This window comes from Emydura macquarii, unplaced genomic scaffold, assembly GCF_026122565.2.
Source record: "Emydura macquarii macquarii isolate MOO-44397 ecotype Brisbane River unplaced genomic scaffold, CSIRO-AGI_Emac_v2 contig_2768, whole genome shotgun sequence".
In the NCBI taxonomy this organism is placed as follows: Eukaryota; Metazoa; Chordata; order Testudines; family Chelidae; genus Emydura; species Emydura macquarii.
Window position 1 is genome coordinate 48991252 of NW_027132905.1, and position 13266 is coordinate 49004517.

The 13266-nt window shown below is 46.2% G+C and overlaps 1 protein-coding gene across 5 annotated transcripts; it reads left to right on the forward strand.

Annotated features, from left to right (window-relative positions):
- Positions 1-5296: 5296 nt before the first annotated feature.
- LOC137165966 (basic phospholipase A2 Tbo-G6D49-like) lies at positions 5297-13033 on the forward strand. Of its 5 annotated transcripts, none has more exons than XM_067567513.1 (6): positions 5297-5352; positions 5589-5845; positions 6666-6827; positions 8351-8495; positions 9957-10063; positions 12610-13033. In XM_067567513.1, exons 3-6 carry the CDS (start codon positions 6740-6742, stop codon positions 12819-12821), a joined length of 552 nt encoding a protein of 183 aa, XP_067423614.1. In that variant the 5' UTR covers positions 5297-5352; positions 5589-5845; positions 6666-6739; the 3' UTR covers positions 12822-13033. The 5 variants fall into 5 exon arrangements, with proteins under 5 accessions (XP_067423614.1, XP_067423616.1, XP_067423613.1 ...); XM_067567515.1 differs by having other exon boundaries at positions 6775-6827; XM_067567512.1 differs by having other exon boundaries at positions 5589-5779.
- The last annotated feature ends 233 nt before the right edge of the window (positions 13034-13266 follow it).

A 13266-nucleotide genomic window follows, 5' to 3' on the forward strand; every position in this document is an offset into this window, starting at 1 on the left:
GATGTAAAAGAAAAATGAGGGCTGAAAATCTGAGACTGGGTTAGAGGATTTCATTATTTTATTCCATTTTGTAATATCTAATTCAGCTAGTAAATCATTCTGTGAGCAACACAAGGCTTCAGAAGGCTTGTGGGTCCTGTCGCTTGTTCTGTGTCCTCAGATAAGCCCAGGCTAGGGGGGTTTAATTCAGGAAAAGTCTACATTCATGTGGCCAGGGCTTGAATTTCCCAGGAGAAGAATGGTGCTTTGGAGTGAACAGCAGGAGAAAGAACTGAAGATTGGGGAAGTTTCCAAATGCTGACGCCTACTCACTGTAGCTAAGTCCCCAACCAAGGGAGATGCTGAAATACCTTCTGCTTGAGGCTGGCCAAAGCACTCAACTTTATAAAGCAAAGTGCCCTGTCTGGCTGTCACTGGGAGTATTTCCTTTGCCTTTATTGAAAGTTGGATTGGGCCCTAGCATATTTTTCTAAAACAGATACTGACCCTCAAGTGATGGGGCTCAGTGCAGGAGGTCCTGAGTGAGGTTCTGTGGTCTGTGTTATGCAGGAGCTCAGACTGCATAATCATAACGGTTGCTTCTGACTTTAAAAACTGAGTCTACGTGTATGAACTGGTGTAATGGTAACCCACATAGGCATGTGAATGGAGGCCAAGAGGACATGAAGTGGAAATGGAAGGTGAGTTTGGAGTCCTATCGCCAGCTGTGTGACATTCGGGCACTTGTAGTTAGAGCTCTGGTCCAGTTCAAGGTTGAACGTCAATGGATGTGCTCTTCAGGTCCTTCATTATGCTGCAGGGAATTATCCTTCCACTGTAGAGCACTGGCCGAGGCAGAGTGTCAGAAATGGCCATCAAGATACATGTGTAATCTTGCAACCCTATCTATTTATGTCTAGGGGAGAGGGGATCTTGTTATGCTTTGCAAGATAATATCGGCACTCTGTGGATGAGTCGCCAGCAGGATTTAGCTTTTCCATAAAAGGGCGCAGGAAATCCTTCAGGCTCCAGGGTTTTCCTGACTGGTGCCCAGAAGAAAGAGAGCGGCGAGGATGGAGGAATACAGCTTCAGTGGAGCACTGCTACTTTAAACCAGCTGAGGCTCTGCCCCCGATGTACTTAGCACGTCAGGGCAGCACTCTGAAAACATTGGTTTTTACAAGCACATTACGCCAGGGTAAACTTGAAATAAAGGAAGCTTTATTCATATAGACAGAGGAAACCCCCCAGCTTTCTTTCTCACGGCTGCTTAGCTCTCCTAGTCCTTGAGCAGCAGCGGCATGGTAAAGTTGTGCGCTGGGTATCAAGGCCATCCGGCTTTGGCAGTCTGAAAGGTAGGGACGTTGGGCAATTAGTAGCTTTCAGGTGTTCCACTGGAGCACAAAGCAGCAGGGCCAGTGGAATATAGCCTGGGATCTCCATGGCGTTCTCCACTAGGCTTTGCTAGTTTTGTTGGTGCGTGACTTGGGCTTTCTTGAAATTGGCCCCAGCTGCTCTGGCCGATGTCAGGGTTCGAGGAAATGCAGCTCTGCCCTGAGGGTCAGGAAGCTGTAACCACTTCCCTGCTAGCCGGGCAGGTTTCTGCGGCACCCACTGAAAGCCCGCTGAAGCACAGAAGCGAAGCCTTTGTGTAAGATGTAAAGCGGTGTCTTTAAAACCACTGATCTCCTGTAACCAGCTGTGCAATGAGCAGGAAGAAGCCCCCTCTGCTGGGCCCTGTGGCTCCCTGAAACAACAGCCTCTCTGTGCAAAATCATTCAGTGGGGAGTGATACCCTGAGGCTTAGCAGGTAAAGAGCACTTGGAAAATGAGTTCCATTGTATGGGCTCCCTGATGTGAAAGCACCAAGGGGATGAAATTCCCCTGGCAGGCTTGATTAGGTGTTCAGGAGTGTGCTGCTGGAACAACACTTGATATGACAAGAACATTAAAGATGGTACAACTGAAAGCCTTCAGGAGATTTCCCTTTGAGAGAAAGAATCGTAGAGATACAAGGGAAAAAACCTGCTCTGGCTTGCCTGGAATCTGCATAGGTGTGAATTTCACCCAACAGAAATACAACCCACAGGACCCTAGAGATCACGGAGCTGGCTGAGAAGAGACCAGAGTGCGGTGTTCTCTGGCTCTACCATCTCCCAACCCTAGAGGTGTGGGTTGGGGACATGGGTGGTGTAAAACCAGCCATACTGGGGCCAGGTCTAGCCCACAAACCGGTGCAGCACTGTACATGTAGACAAGCCCTGGGAGAACTCTCTGCAGTCCCTTTAGAGCTGATTAAAGGTCCCTTAGGACCTTACATTGAGCTAGAACTTCAACCCCTGCTAGCTACCGACACTGAAATGTGCCTCTAGGGGCTAACTCACCTCCACTTGCAGAAAGTACAATGGGATCTTTAATGGCTGAAAGGGGGTAAGGACTTGATTTTACATCTCAACCAAATGCCAGCTTCTCCGGCAACACTGCTCCCCCCCCCCCCCCCCCAGGCTGTGATACTGGGTGTGTGGTACATCAGAGGGAAGAACATCACCTACCGAATCTCTGTTCTCAGAAAGCAGAAGCATGATTCAGTTCAGAACCCTTAGCCTGGCATGTGTGTCACAATCACACATATAGCGGGGTATAGCAGCAGGCCTGCGGCCTTTTTTAACTGGAGGGCTGTTGATTCATTCTGCATTTGGAGTGGACTGCTGGGACTTCGCTCTGCTCCTTTTCTTGGGGGGGGATTAATCTGGGCAGTGACATGATTTCTGATGATTACGCTTAGAGTTGTTCTTTGGTAAGGAAGGCTGATCGTGTGGTCAGTTCCCTGCTCTGCACAGACTCCGTGTGACCTTGGGGAAAACATTTATGGTCATAAATGGAGGCTGAGCGTGCTTGAAAATCTGGATCTGAATCTCTCAGAGACTCCGTTTCCCAGCTGGAATAGAGGGCTGATGGTAATACTTCCTTGCCTTGTCTGTTTAGGGGCAGAAATAGTCCGACCTAATGTTTATTCAGTGCCTAGCACAATGGAGCCCTGCCCTTGCTACTGTAAATAACAGTAGAATGCATCAGGCTTTTCAGGCCTGGATGCTTAAGCATTTAAATGTATTTTCATCATAGTAAGTTGGCTAAAAGGCTACATTCCTCCTCACCCACCACCCTTACTCAAGCCGTTTCAGTGCATTGGGGGATTTCCACTATTTCAATTTTGTCTGATTTCAGTTTAAACCATCCAGTATAGTAAGAGGGAAGTCTACACTTTAGGTTAGACCAAGAGGAACTCCAGCAGCTCAACACCCCTGCTATGAAGTTCTATAAACATTTTCTGTAAATCGGGGAACCACCCTGCTTGGTGGGAACCACACGGAGAACGGGAAAAGTGTCTTTTCCTTGCCTGCCATTGTCAGAAATCTCATGCCTTTGCCCACGCATTTGAGCCCAATTACCAGGCCTACCGCTCTGTGTAACTCTCTGGGCAGGCGGCTTCTGCTAATAGCCCTTGTGTCTGGTGAGTAAAGCTTTCAGTCTAAAGGTCTTCAGAGACCAGCTCTTACCTGCACAGGAAGATTTAGAAACAAGTATTTAGTCACTAGAGGTGAATGTGCAGGATCACCACAAGGCCAATGACCTGCTTCAACCCCACTTAATCCCTGCAGATTTAGTCTATACACTTTTTGGGGCAAGGACAGTCCATTGGCGTGTGTTCAATGCCCGGCACAAAGGCCTAATCTCAGCTAGGGCTGATGAATAATAATCCCACAGAGAAAGAAGGGTCTCTATGCCAGTGAGTGGGTCAGGATGCCTCGTCATTTCCCTCCGGACGGGAACATGATACTGAAGTGTTTATTAGGAGCAGATGGAAGACTAGTTGCTTGATGGGAGAGGGAGATAGCTGCAAAGGGTTCTACAAGGGGCATAGACGGAGGGGCCCTTTTTACTAGTTGCTGTAAAAGATGAATTTTTAAGAAGCTGGAATTTCAGGGTGTGGCCGCTGCAGAGAACATCAGGGAGGCGACTGTGATGGAATACACCTCTGTTTTCACACCCCACACACACTTGTAATAATCTTTGTACAAGTATGCCTCATCACGTATCATTTGAAAACTCCTAATTTGCTGGTCGTTATTGTCCTGGTAAAATATGCGTGGCAACGCTGTATGTGAAGTTCTAAGATTCCCCTGTATGGTGTTATTTACACATGTTCCAAACCCCCCAGCCCTGCCCAGGCAAAAGTTTAGGTTTGTCCTAACCATAGGTGTGCTTGTCTTAATTTGCATTTAACATAGTCATCAAGCAGGGAGGAAAAACAAAGGAAGTTCAAACAGCCGACAAAAGCCAGCAAGGAACATCCTTCTACATAGACTCTTTGTCTCCTGGGTCTGAGCTAGAAATCTTGTTGAATAAGGGACTGAAACTTTAAAAAAGGAGGGAGAAACATCCCAAGGTACCTCTGTCTCTCTCCTCCTGCTCACCTCATTCTCTGTGTCTGAAAAACAGTCATTGGACTCTGTGGGAGGACTCTTGACCTAAGAATTGTCAGTAATTTGCTGGAGTATGTGGTGAGAAAGTTTGCTTTGCAACTCAGATAGTTTCTTGTGCCTTGGAGGATTTTTAGACGCTTCCCAGGTCTTACAGTTTATCCTTCAGATGGCCAATGGGGGGGAAACAGCTTAAGAACCTTCACTCAGAGTCAACAGATGTTGGCTGTGAAATGTATAGACCGTCTGGATGATTTCATGGTCACTAACTATTGTAAGCAAAGGGATTAAGAGAAATCAAATGTCCCGCTTCAGGGCATAAGCTGGTAAAGACAAGAATCAGGAAGGAATTCCACCGTTATCCCTTCTGAAAACACAGCACTGCATAAGTGTCTTGTGATGTAGGGACTGGTAAAGGTTTCTACAGGTTAGATGGGGCAGCAGCAGGATCCTAGCAAGTTGTCTATTCACCATCTACCCTTCTCAGACTCAGCTCCTTACCTCTTCAGGGGTCTGATACAACTGCCTTTCAAGCCAACAGCAAGACTCTGGTTGGCATCAGTTGGTGTTGATTTGGGCTTTAGATGAACAGAATTCTGTACATGGGTAGCAGAGTGGAGGGGGGAAGCCCCTTGGTGCTTTTGCCTCCCCCCCCCTGCTGCCTGGGCTGAGGTAAAGTGGGCTGGCAGAGCCCCAGAAGGCAGGGAAAGATCCCACAGCTGAATGGGCTGATTAGAAGAAGCCAGGAATGTGCCTAATGAGGCCAGTGGGAACAGCTGTCCACCTAGCCACAGGGTGCATATAAACCCAGCCAGGGAGGAACCAGAGAGATGCATGGCCAGGGATGAGGGTAGAAGCTCTGCACTTTAGTTTGTCTCCTAGCCAAGAGAGGGTGAGCAGCCCAAAGCCGTGGGGGACCAAGTGGGCCCACTTAGGGAGTGGAGTCTGTACTTACACACTGTCAATAAACAAGCACAGGTGACTGCCCCGGTGAAGCCTGAGAGTTCTGTTTATTGCGGAGGGGTGAGACCACCCAGGACCCGGAGAGGCAGGGGGCCTGTGGGGATCGGCTATAACATGATGATCTATTATGTCTGATCTCCTGATTGTTCTACAATCTGTTTGTAGCATAGTCTCCTCAGTGACCCAGCCCTGCCTGGGAAACACCCTTCTTCCTTTCAGCTGGGAAGGAACAGAAACCTTTTGTGACAGAGAAGCCATGATGCGGAAATTCCATGAAGTCTGAATATGAACTAACAAGGTCAGCATAGATGTGGTCAGAGACTTCCCAGGAGGAAGGGACAGATCTTCTATATAAGGTAAATCTGTCACTATCCGTCATTGAGACACCCTGAGCTGCAGAGACTTTCCCCAGCCCAGAAAAGGTGAGCAGAGACTGACCAATGATATTGCCATCATTTTTGTGTCCGATAGTTAAACTGTCCGAGAGGCTGTGGTTGGAGATTGGAAAATATCTGAATCGTTATTGGCTTTAAGCCAGATCCATCCTTAATGCAGTCACACCAAAGGTCACTGGGGATTGCATTAGGGATGCATCTGCTCTGACATGTCGAGCCTGGGGAAAGGGATAAAAGTGTGGGATTAGCAGGGTTCCCGTTCTAAAGGATGCACTTGCTGGATGTGTCTCTGGAGACTCCATCTGGGGCCCTTAGGATCCACAGTGAGTAATACTATAGTGAAAGCCGACAAGGAGCCTCCTGCTGCCCCAGCTGGGAGCCGGGCTAAACTTGTCTAAGCTGCTGGTCAGCACGCGCGCAGCTTAGCAGCCTTTGCGAAGAGACTGGAGCTGCTCTCCGAAGAGCGAGGAGAGGCTGGGCGGGGTGGTGCCACCAGTCTGGAACAGCGGATCCTGGCCAGAGCTGTAACTAGGCATTTTAGCACCAGGGGCAAGCAAGCATATTTGTGCCCTCTAGAGGTGATGCATGGGGGGGTCATGTGCCCTCCCCCCCCCCCTCCCCCCAGATTTCTGCTTTCCACGTAGCGCAGAGATTTCCGTGTAACTCTTGATGGGTGGGGAGGGGGAGAAGACACGTGACTGCTGCATGTGTTTGGATTTCACCCGTCCTGGTTTAGGCTCTGAATCTAAATCTCCACTTTAGAGAATAATCTCTGCTCCTTGTGACCGGGGGCTCACGCTCCAGTAGTTCAAATGATAGAAAAACCTTGCTTCTGCTCCCTTCTCAGCTGCTGTCTGTGCAGTGGCCTATCAGGCTGCCCATCCCTGGATGTTCGTGTGTATCACTGAGTTCTTTGCCTGAATGGAAAATCAGGGTGTTTGGGTTTCTTCTTCCAGGCCCTGCATGGAGATGAAGAATCTCTTTGTATTTGCTGTGCTGTTTGCTTGTGGTAAGTTCAATATATTTACACCTGTCCGTGAGATCAGTGACTTTATTGATGTCAATGGAGTTATGTCATCGTTGAACCAGGCCCACTAATTCCCTGACTCTTTCCAATTACTTTGGGGAATATGCTGGCTGGGTCTGAGGGCTGAAAACTGTAATAACTTGCTATGAAGCCTGCCTCCAAATTCTGCACATCTGGATCTACTTCTCTTTCCACTTAAAATCAGTGGGGTGGCACCAGTTTAAATGTAGGGGGAATTTGACCCACAAGCTGAACTCCATGGGTCTGGCTGCCATGTCAAGCAAGGGAACACACAACTGGGTCCATGGAGAAGATCCACAAGAGATCTGCAAGGTCCATAAATGGGACAGCTTAATTTGGCAATTAACTGATCTTTGACTACTAGCGATAAATATGCCCAATGGCCTGTGATGGGATGTTAGATGCGGCGGGTTCTGAGTTACTACAGAGAATTCTTTCTGGGTGTCTGGCTGGTGAGTCTTGCCCACATGCTCAGGGTTTAGCTGATTGCCATATTTGGGGTCGGGAAGGAATTTTCCCCTAGATTGGCATAGGCCCTAGGGGGGTTTCTCCTTCCTCTACAGCATAGGGCACGGGTCACTTGCTGGTGGATTCTCTGTACCTTGAAGTCTTTAAATCATTATTTGAGGACTTCAATAACTTAGTCTTAAGTTAGGGGTCTATTCAGTTGAGGAGTGAGTGAAGATCTGTGGCCTGCATTATGCAAGAGGTCAGAGTAGATGATCATAATGGTTCCTTTTGACCTTGTAGTCTGAGTTTGAGACTAAGTGGGGATATGATAAGGTCTATAAAATCATGACTGGTGTGGAGAGAGTAAATACGGAAGTGTTATTTACTCCTCATAACTAAAAACTAGGGGTCACTAAATGAAATTAATAGGCAGCAGGTTTAAAATGAAGAAAAGAAAGTATTTCTTCACACGACGCACAGTCAATCTGTGGAACTCCTTGCCACAGAATGTTGTGAAGGCCAAGATTATAACCAGGTTTCAAAAAAACTAAGTGAGTTCATGAGGATAGGTCCATCAATGTCTATTAGCAGGATAGGCGGGGGCTGCTGTTTGCCAAAGGCTGGGAATGGCTGATGGGATGGATCACTTGATGATGACCTGTTCTATTCAGTCCCTCTGAAGCACTTGGCATTGGCCACTGTCGGAAGACAGGATACTGGGCTAGAGGGACCATTGGTCTGACCCAGTATGGCTGTTCTTATGAATCTAAAAGCAGTTTAAATGCAAGAAGAATCAGGCCTGATGATAGGGTGACCAAACAGCAAGTGTGAAAAATCGGGACGTGGGATGGGGGAAATAGGCATCTATATAAGAGAAGACCCCAAATATCAGGACTGTCCCTATTAAGTCGAGACATCTGGTAACTCTACCTGATGTGCTCACAAAGCAGCTTGATAAAGACTTAGGCATAAGTGTCATTTCTTTCGGGAAGACCTCCCCTCTCAGTGCTGGATTCCCTTTGGCTGTTTTCCAGGCCCCGTTATGACACAGGGGAGTCTCTTGGAGCTTCAAAGGATGATTAAGCAAGTAACTGGGAAAAACGCCATATGGAATTATTCCATGTACGGATGTTTCTGCGGATGGGGTGGTAAAGGGATGCCAAAGGATGCCACGGATCAGTAAGTTGCTGTCTTAAAAAGCCTGCCAGGAACATTGGTTAGGGTAACATTTCCAAAAGGGCTCAAAGGTCAGATTTTCAAAGGCATTTTCATTCCTACAGATGCAGATATGCACCTAGTGGAATTTTCAGAAGTGCCTAGGAGTCTAGCTTGCATTAACATCAATAGGATTTAAGAACATGGGCACTTCTGAAAATCCTGCTAGGTACCTATCTGCTTCTTTAGGCCCCTAAATACTTTAGAAAATCTGACCCTCTTTGCCTAAATCACTTTTGAAAATAGAATGTAGGCTCCCGAATCCCTTAAGCACATCTGAAAACTTTACCCCAAATCTGTATTTACCAAAGATGCTTTCCATCAAGTAAGGCCAATAGGCCAGATACTCATCTTTGTAAACTGGCATAGTTCTCTCAGTCACTGGAAGTATGTCCGTCCACACCAACTGAAATGCATTGTCAAAGATGAGGTTGATCTGAGTTATTAAGGAGCCGGGATTCATAAAGAAAGGTTCTTCCACCAGCTCATCCAAGGATGATAGCTGCATCTACCTGTCCATATTTCCTAGAATGGGGTGTCCCCGAGTGTTGGAGTTAGGAGGAAGGCTACCACCTTCCTTTGAGTTTAGATACAAGGGCATTTTTTCCCTCTGGAACTGAAGAATTAAGGAATCAGAGCCATACCACTCCACTGGGCTTTTTAAGAGGAGCTTCTCATTGGTTTCAGATATTTCTCTTTAAGGATGAATGGCACAATAGAGCCCCTAAAAATGTACCCACAGGAAAGGTCTATTAGATCTCAGAGTTAATCTCTAAGGACCAGTGCATAGTTGTTCCCTATTTTAAATTTAGTTGCACACCATCCAGTGTAGTTCTAAATATCTAAGCAATAGGTCTTCTATCTTGGGTGGATTTTGAGAGAATGGAGTGTGTGGGGCACCTTTTTCATCCCGCCATGGAATGAAGAATTAGAGAAGGGCATGGCGTCCTTAGGAAAATCAGCCTACAACTGCCACCCTGTCTCTGTGAAAGTTATTTAAAATGCTGAAGTCAGAGCCTAATGAGCTGGCAACTGACTGGTCCTACTAGGACTTTCTAAGGGAAGAGCATCCTGCTCAGGAGATTAGAGAAAAAGCTTGAAACCTGCTCGGTGGCTTGGCTGAAGAACTATAAAGAAAGCAAACCTGGTATCTGTGCTTTCCCTAGGGTGCTTAGTGTTGTTAACCTCTTCCCCTCCCTCCACCCAACATGTAATGTATATAATGGAAAACAAATTGAGAGCATAAATCTATTAACTTCAGTGGCATTACTCCTAATTTACTCCAGTGTAAATTAGAGGAGAATCTGGCCCAGCGTCAAAACATGTCTCTTACATGCACTGGAAAAGCGTCAATGGGGATTTTTTGCTTGTGTTTTAAACCTACATGTATGTGTCTCATTGCTGAGTTCTTCCTTCCCTCCTAAGGTGTTGCCGTTTGCATGACTGCTGCTATGACAGGCTCAGCAATAATGGCTGTAACGCCATAACAGACATGTACAGCTACTTCTATCTGAGTAAAACAATATACTGCGGTGAGTTGGCGCCTGGACAGAAAGATGGTGATTCGGTTTTGTATCTTCTCCTAAATCAGCAGATTGCTTTGCTCCTTGGCTTTTAAAATCTGTGTCCTGAGCCCAGTCTGCCAGAGTTTTTGTTCTTGTATGTAAGGAACAGGAAAAGAGGACCAGAGTCACTGGCTGGCTGAGCCTGGGGATGCAGGCCCCAATTCAAGCAAACACTTAAGCATGTGGTTAAGTGTTGTCCTGAATAGTGATTTTTCCTGGCCATAGGCCTCACTGATTACAAGGAGGATGTGTTTTCTTAGCCTCTGCTCTCAGTTAAGCAGTGGGCAGGGTGGAGAGTGAAAGTTCAGAATCCCAACAACAGGAAAGAGGCAGAAGAGGGGAAAACCAACAGATATTTCATTTGCTTCCTGCTGTAACCCGGGTGAGGAGAGATGCGAAATCAATGGGATGAATTCAGAGAGGAGATTAATTGGAGCTGGAGTAAAACTGGAGTGATGCAGTAGTGAATCATGCACGGTTACGTCTCTGAGAAGCATACGCTAGGGTTATTGAGAGCGTCGCGGCCTTTCAGTGTGTGTTGTGCTATCTTGGATTCACTGACGCTCGTTTAGTTCATGCCCACTTACTAACATGTAACGTACACGCGCACCTGAATTTGACTCAGGAACTTTACTGAATCACTAACCGAGATGGGAACTTGCAGAAAGCGTTAATGGCTACTACAGATGATGCTCAATTGGGGAATTGTCTACACTGCATTAAAAAACCTGCAGCAGCGAATCTTAGAGCCCAAATCTGTAGACTTGGGTTAAAGCTACAATGCTAAAAATAGCTGTTTGGGCTCAGGCTCTGAAAGCCACCCCGCTTCCAAGTTTCAGAGCCCAAGCCTGAAGATCTACACGGCTCCCTTTAGCACCATCGCATGAGCTTTACAAGCCTGATGTTGTAGATGCGGGCTCTGAGATAGAGCCCTGCAGTGGGACTGGGATCCTGTGGTCCCACAGGACCTACTGCCATAATAGCGGGAGCGGGTAAAATGTACTTAGTTGTGGGCGGGGATTGGCTGGGCAAAAAAACCAGACTGCAGTAATTTGTGGGAAAACACTTTTTTTTTTTTTTTTTGTTGGTAAATAAAGATTTCAATGCTTAAATTTAAGCAAGAGATAGAAAGAGTTTTGATGTCTATAACAGGAGTGAAAACATTTTTACATGGTTTAAGCAAGGTTTGTTTAATTTTTTTAGTGGTCAAAACTGTCTGAATTCCATGGATTTATATACTAGGATATCAACTGACCTATTTTTAAGTAGCATAGGGGAATCTGTGCCTCTTGTGGGACTTGCAGTTTCTGCTAGTGGGAGCAGGATAAAAATGCAAGAAACAATGCAGAAGCGGGTATTGGAAGGCAGGATTGGCGCAGGATTAAATAAATAGTCCCATGCCGGACTCTGCTCTGAGACTCGCTGCCATGCGTTTTCTTTGCTGTGCAGGTGTAACCTAATACACTTATAGCTCCGTCCTGGGGTGAGTTACTTAGGAACAACAAACAACTAACACTGATTGTTAAACTCAGCTGCAGACTGCTAACTAAGAGGGAAGAACACTGAAATTCTAATGGGCTGCTTTTATGTGGAACTAACAAGTAAGATGTGGGGCAAAGTACTTTCTTGACACCCAGAACAGAAAATGGGATCAAAGAAGAGTCATGTTACCCGCTTTATTATTGTTTGTTCTTATTATGATAACGACTAGAGGCCAGGCAACTTAGAGAGGGAAGTTTTTTTTTTTTTGCAGAGCAGCAGATCAAAAAAGAAATGATGCAGAGGAAACCTACTGGCTGTCTGACAGTTTGAACACAGCTGTTCTGGGAGTGGAGCTAAACCTGTGTGTCACGATGGTTTGCTTTATCAGCCACATCTTTGTACATGCTTCTCGAGCCACTAAACCAGGAAACTGCATGCTGGGTTGAGGACTCTCTCTAGGGACTTGTTTAACTGGGAAATGTCATTGTGTTAGAGCACACCCCTGTGGAGTCAAGGTAATTAACATGATGTTAACACAACAGTCTCTGTCTAGAGCACGCACTATGTCATGTTTAACACTGTCAGTTTACCATGATGCCACAGGGCCAAGTTATAACACAACAGAGTTTCTGATTGTAGACCAGCTCCTCGGTGTCAGCATGTGCTATCTGCAGTCACAGGGTGAGGTTGCAGCTCATGTAGACATATCTGATATCTAGCAGGCTCAGGTACTGAACGCAGTGAAGCCACAGCAGCATGTGTTTCAGTGCAGACTACCCTGCAAATAACTACCCGGGGTTCTCGGTGGGCTTGTATGGCCCATGCTGAAGTGACTTTACCATGGCTTCACTTCTTCAGGACCCAAACTAGGTAGATTAAAGCTAACGTGGGTCTGTCACATCCTGGGATTACGGAGTAGACATACCTTTCTATGGTCCCCATCACTGGAGCCGCAGCCAGTGTTGCTAGCCTCTCTTCTTATCCCCACTGCCCTCCGCTCAAACACGCAACCTTTCACTGTTTGTTGGCAGGCTTGGGGAGCTGGTGTGAAACGCAGAGCTGCGAGTGTGACAAGAAGTTTGTGCACTGCTTGAAGAGACACTTAGGGAGCTACAACAAGAAGTATCGGTTCTATCGAAAGCGGCGCTGTGGCACTGAGAAGCTCAGCTGTTCAAAATTTGCAGAGATGCTTTCACTGCCAAATATCAACGTATTTGCACAAGGTAAAAGCAATAAAATGTGATGGTTTTATTATAATTTCTGTTTATTGTATACACACACTTATAGAAATAAAATTTTGTATGGCCTGCTTAATTACACAGTGTAATATATTTTCATGTTTTTGCTTGGATCATTTTGAAATGTTGATCCCATTTATTATGTAGCAATGTTTTTTTGCTGTATAGTCTAAAAATTAAAATAAAAACCAAAGCAGTCGTGTGCCTGAAATGGGACTGGTGAATGGAGTGATTTCGTGATTTTGTTACTGCTTTTGACAGAATAGAAATCTCAGAACTGTTTGTGAATAGCCAACATGATCTACCTTAAACCATGTCATGAATCAGGAACTTAACAAGCCTGAGTCTGCTCTGATTTAACTATGTTATAAATCAGGAGTAACTCCCTGGAAGTCAGTGGAGATGCACTGTGCCAAATTGTCCTCTGTTGCACCAGTGCAAATCTGGAGT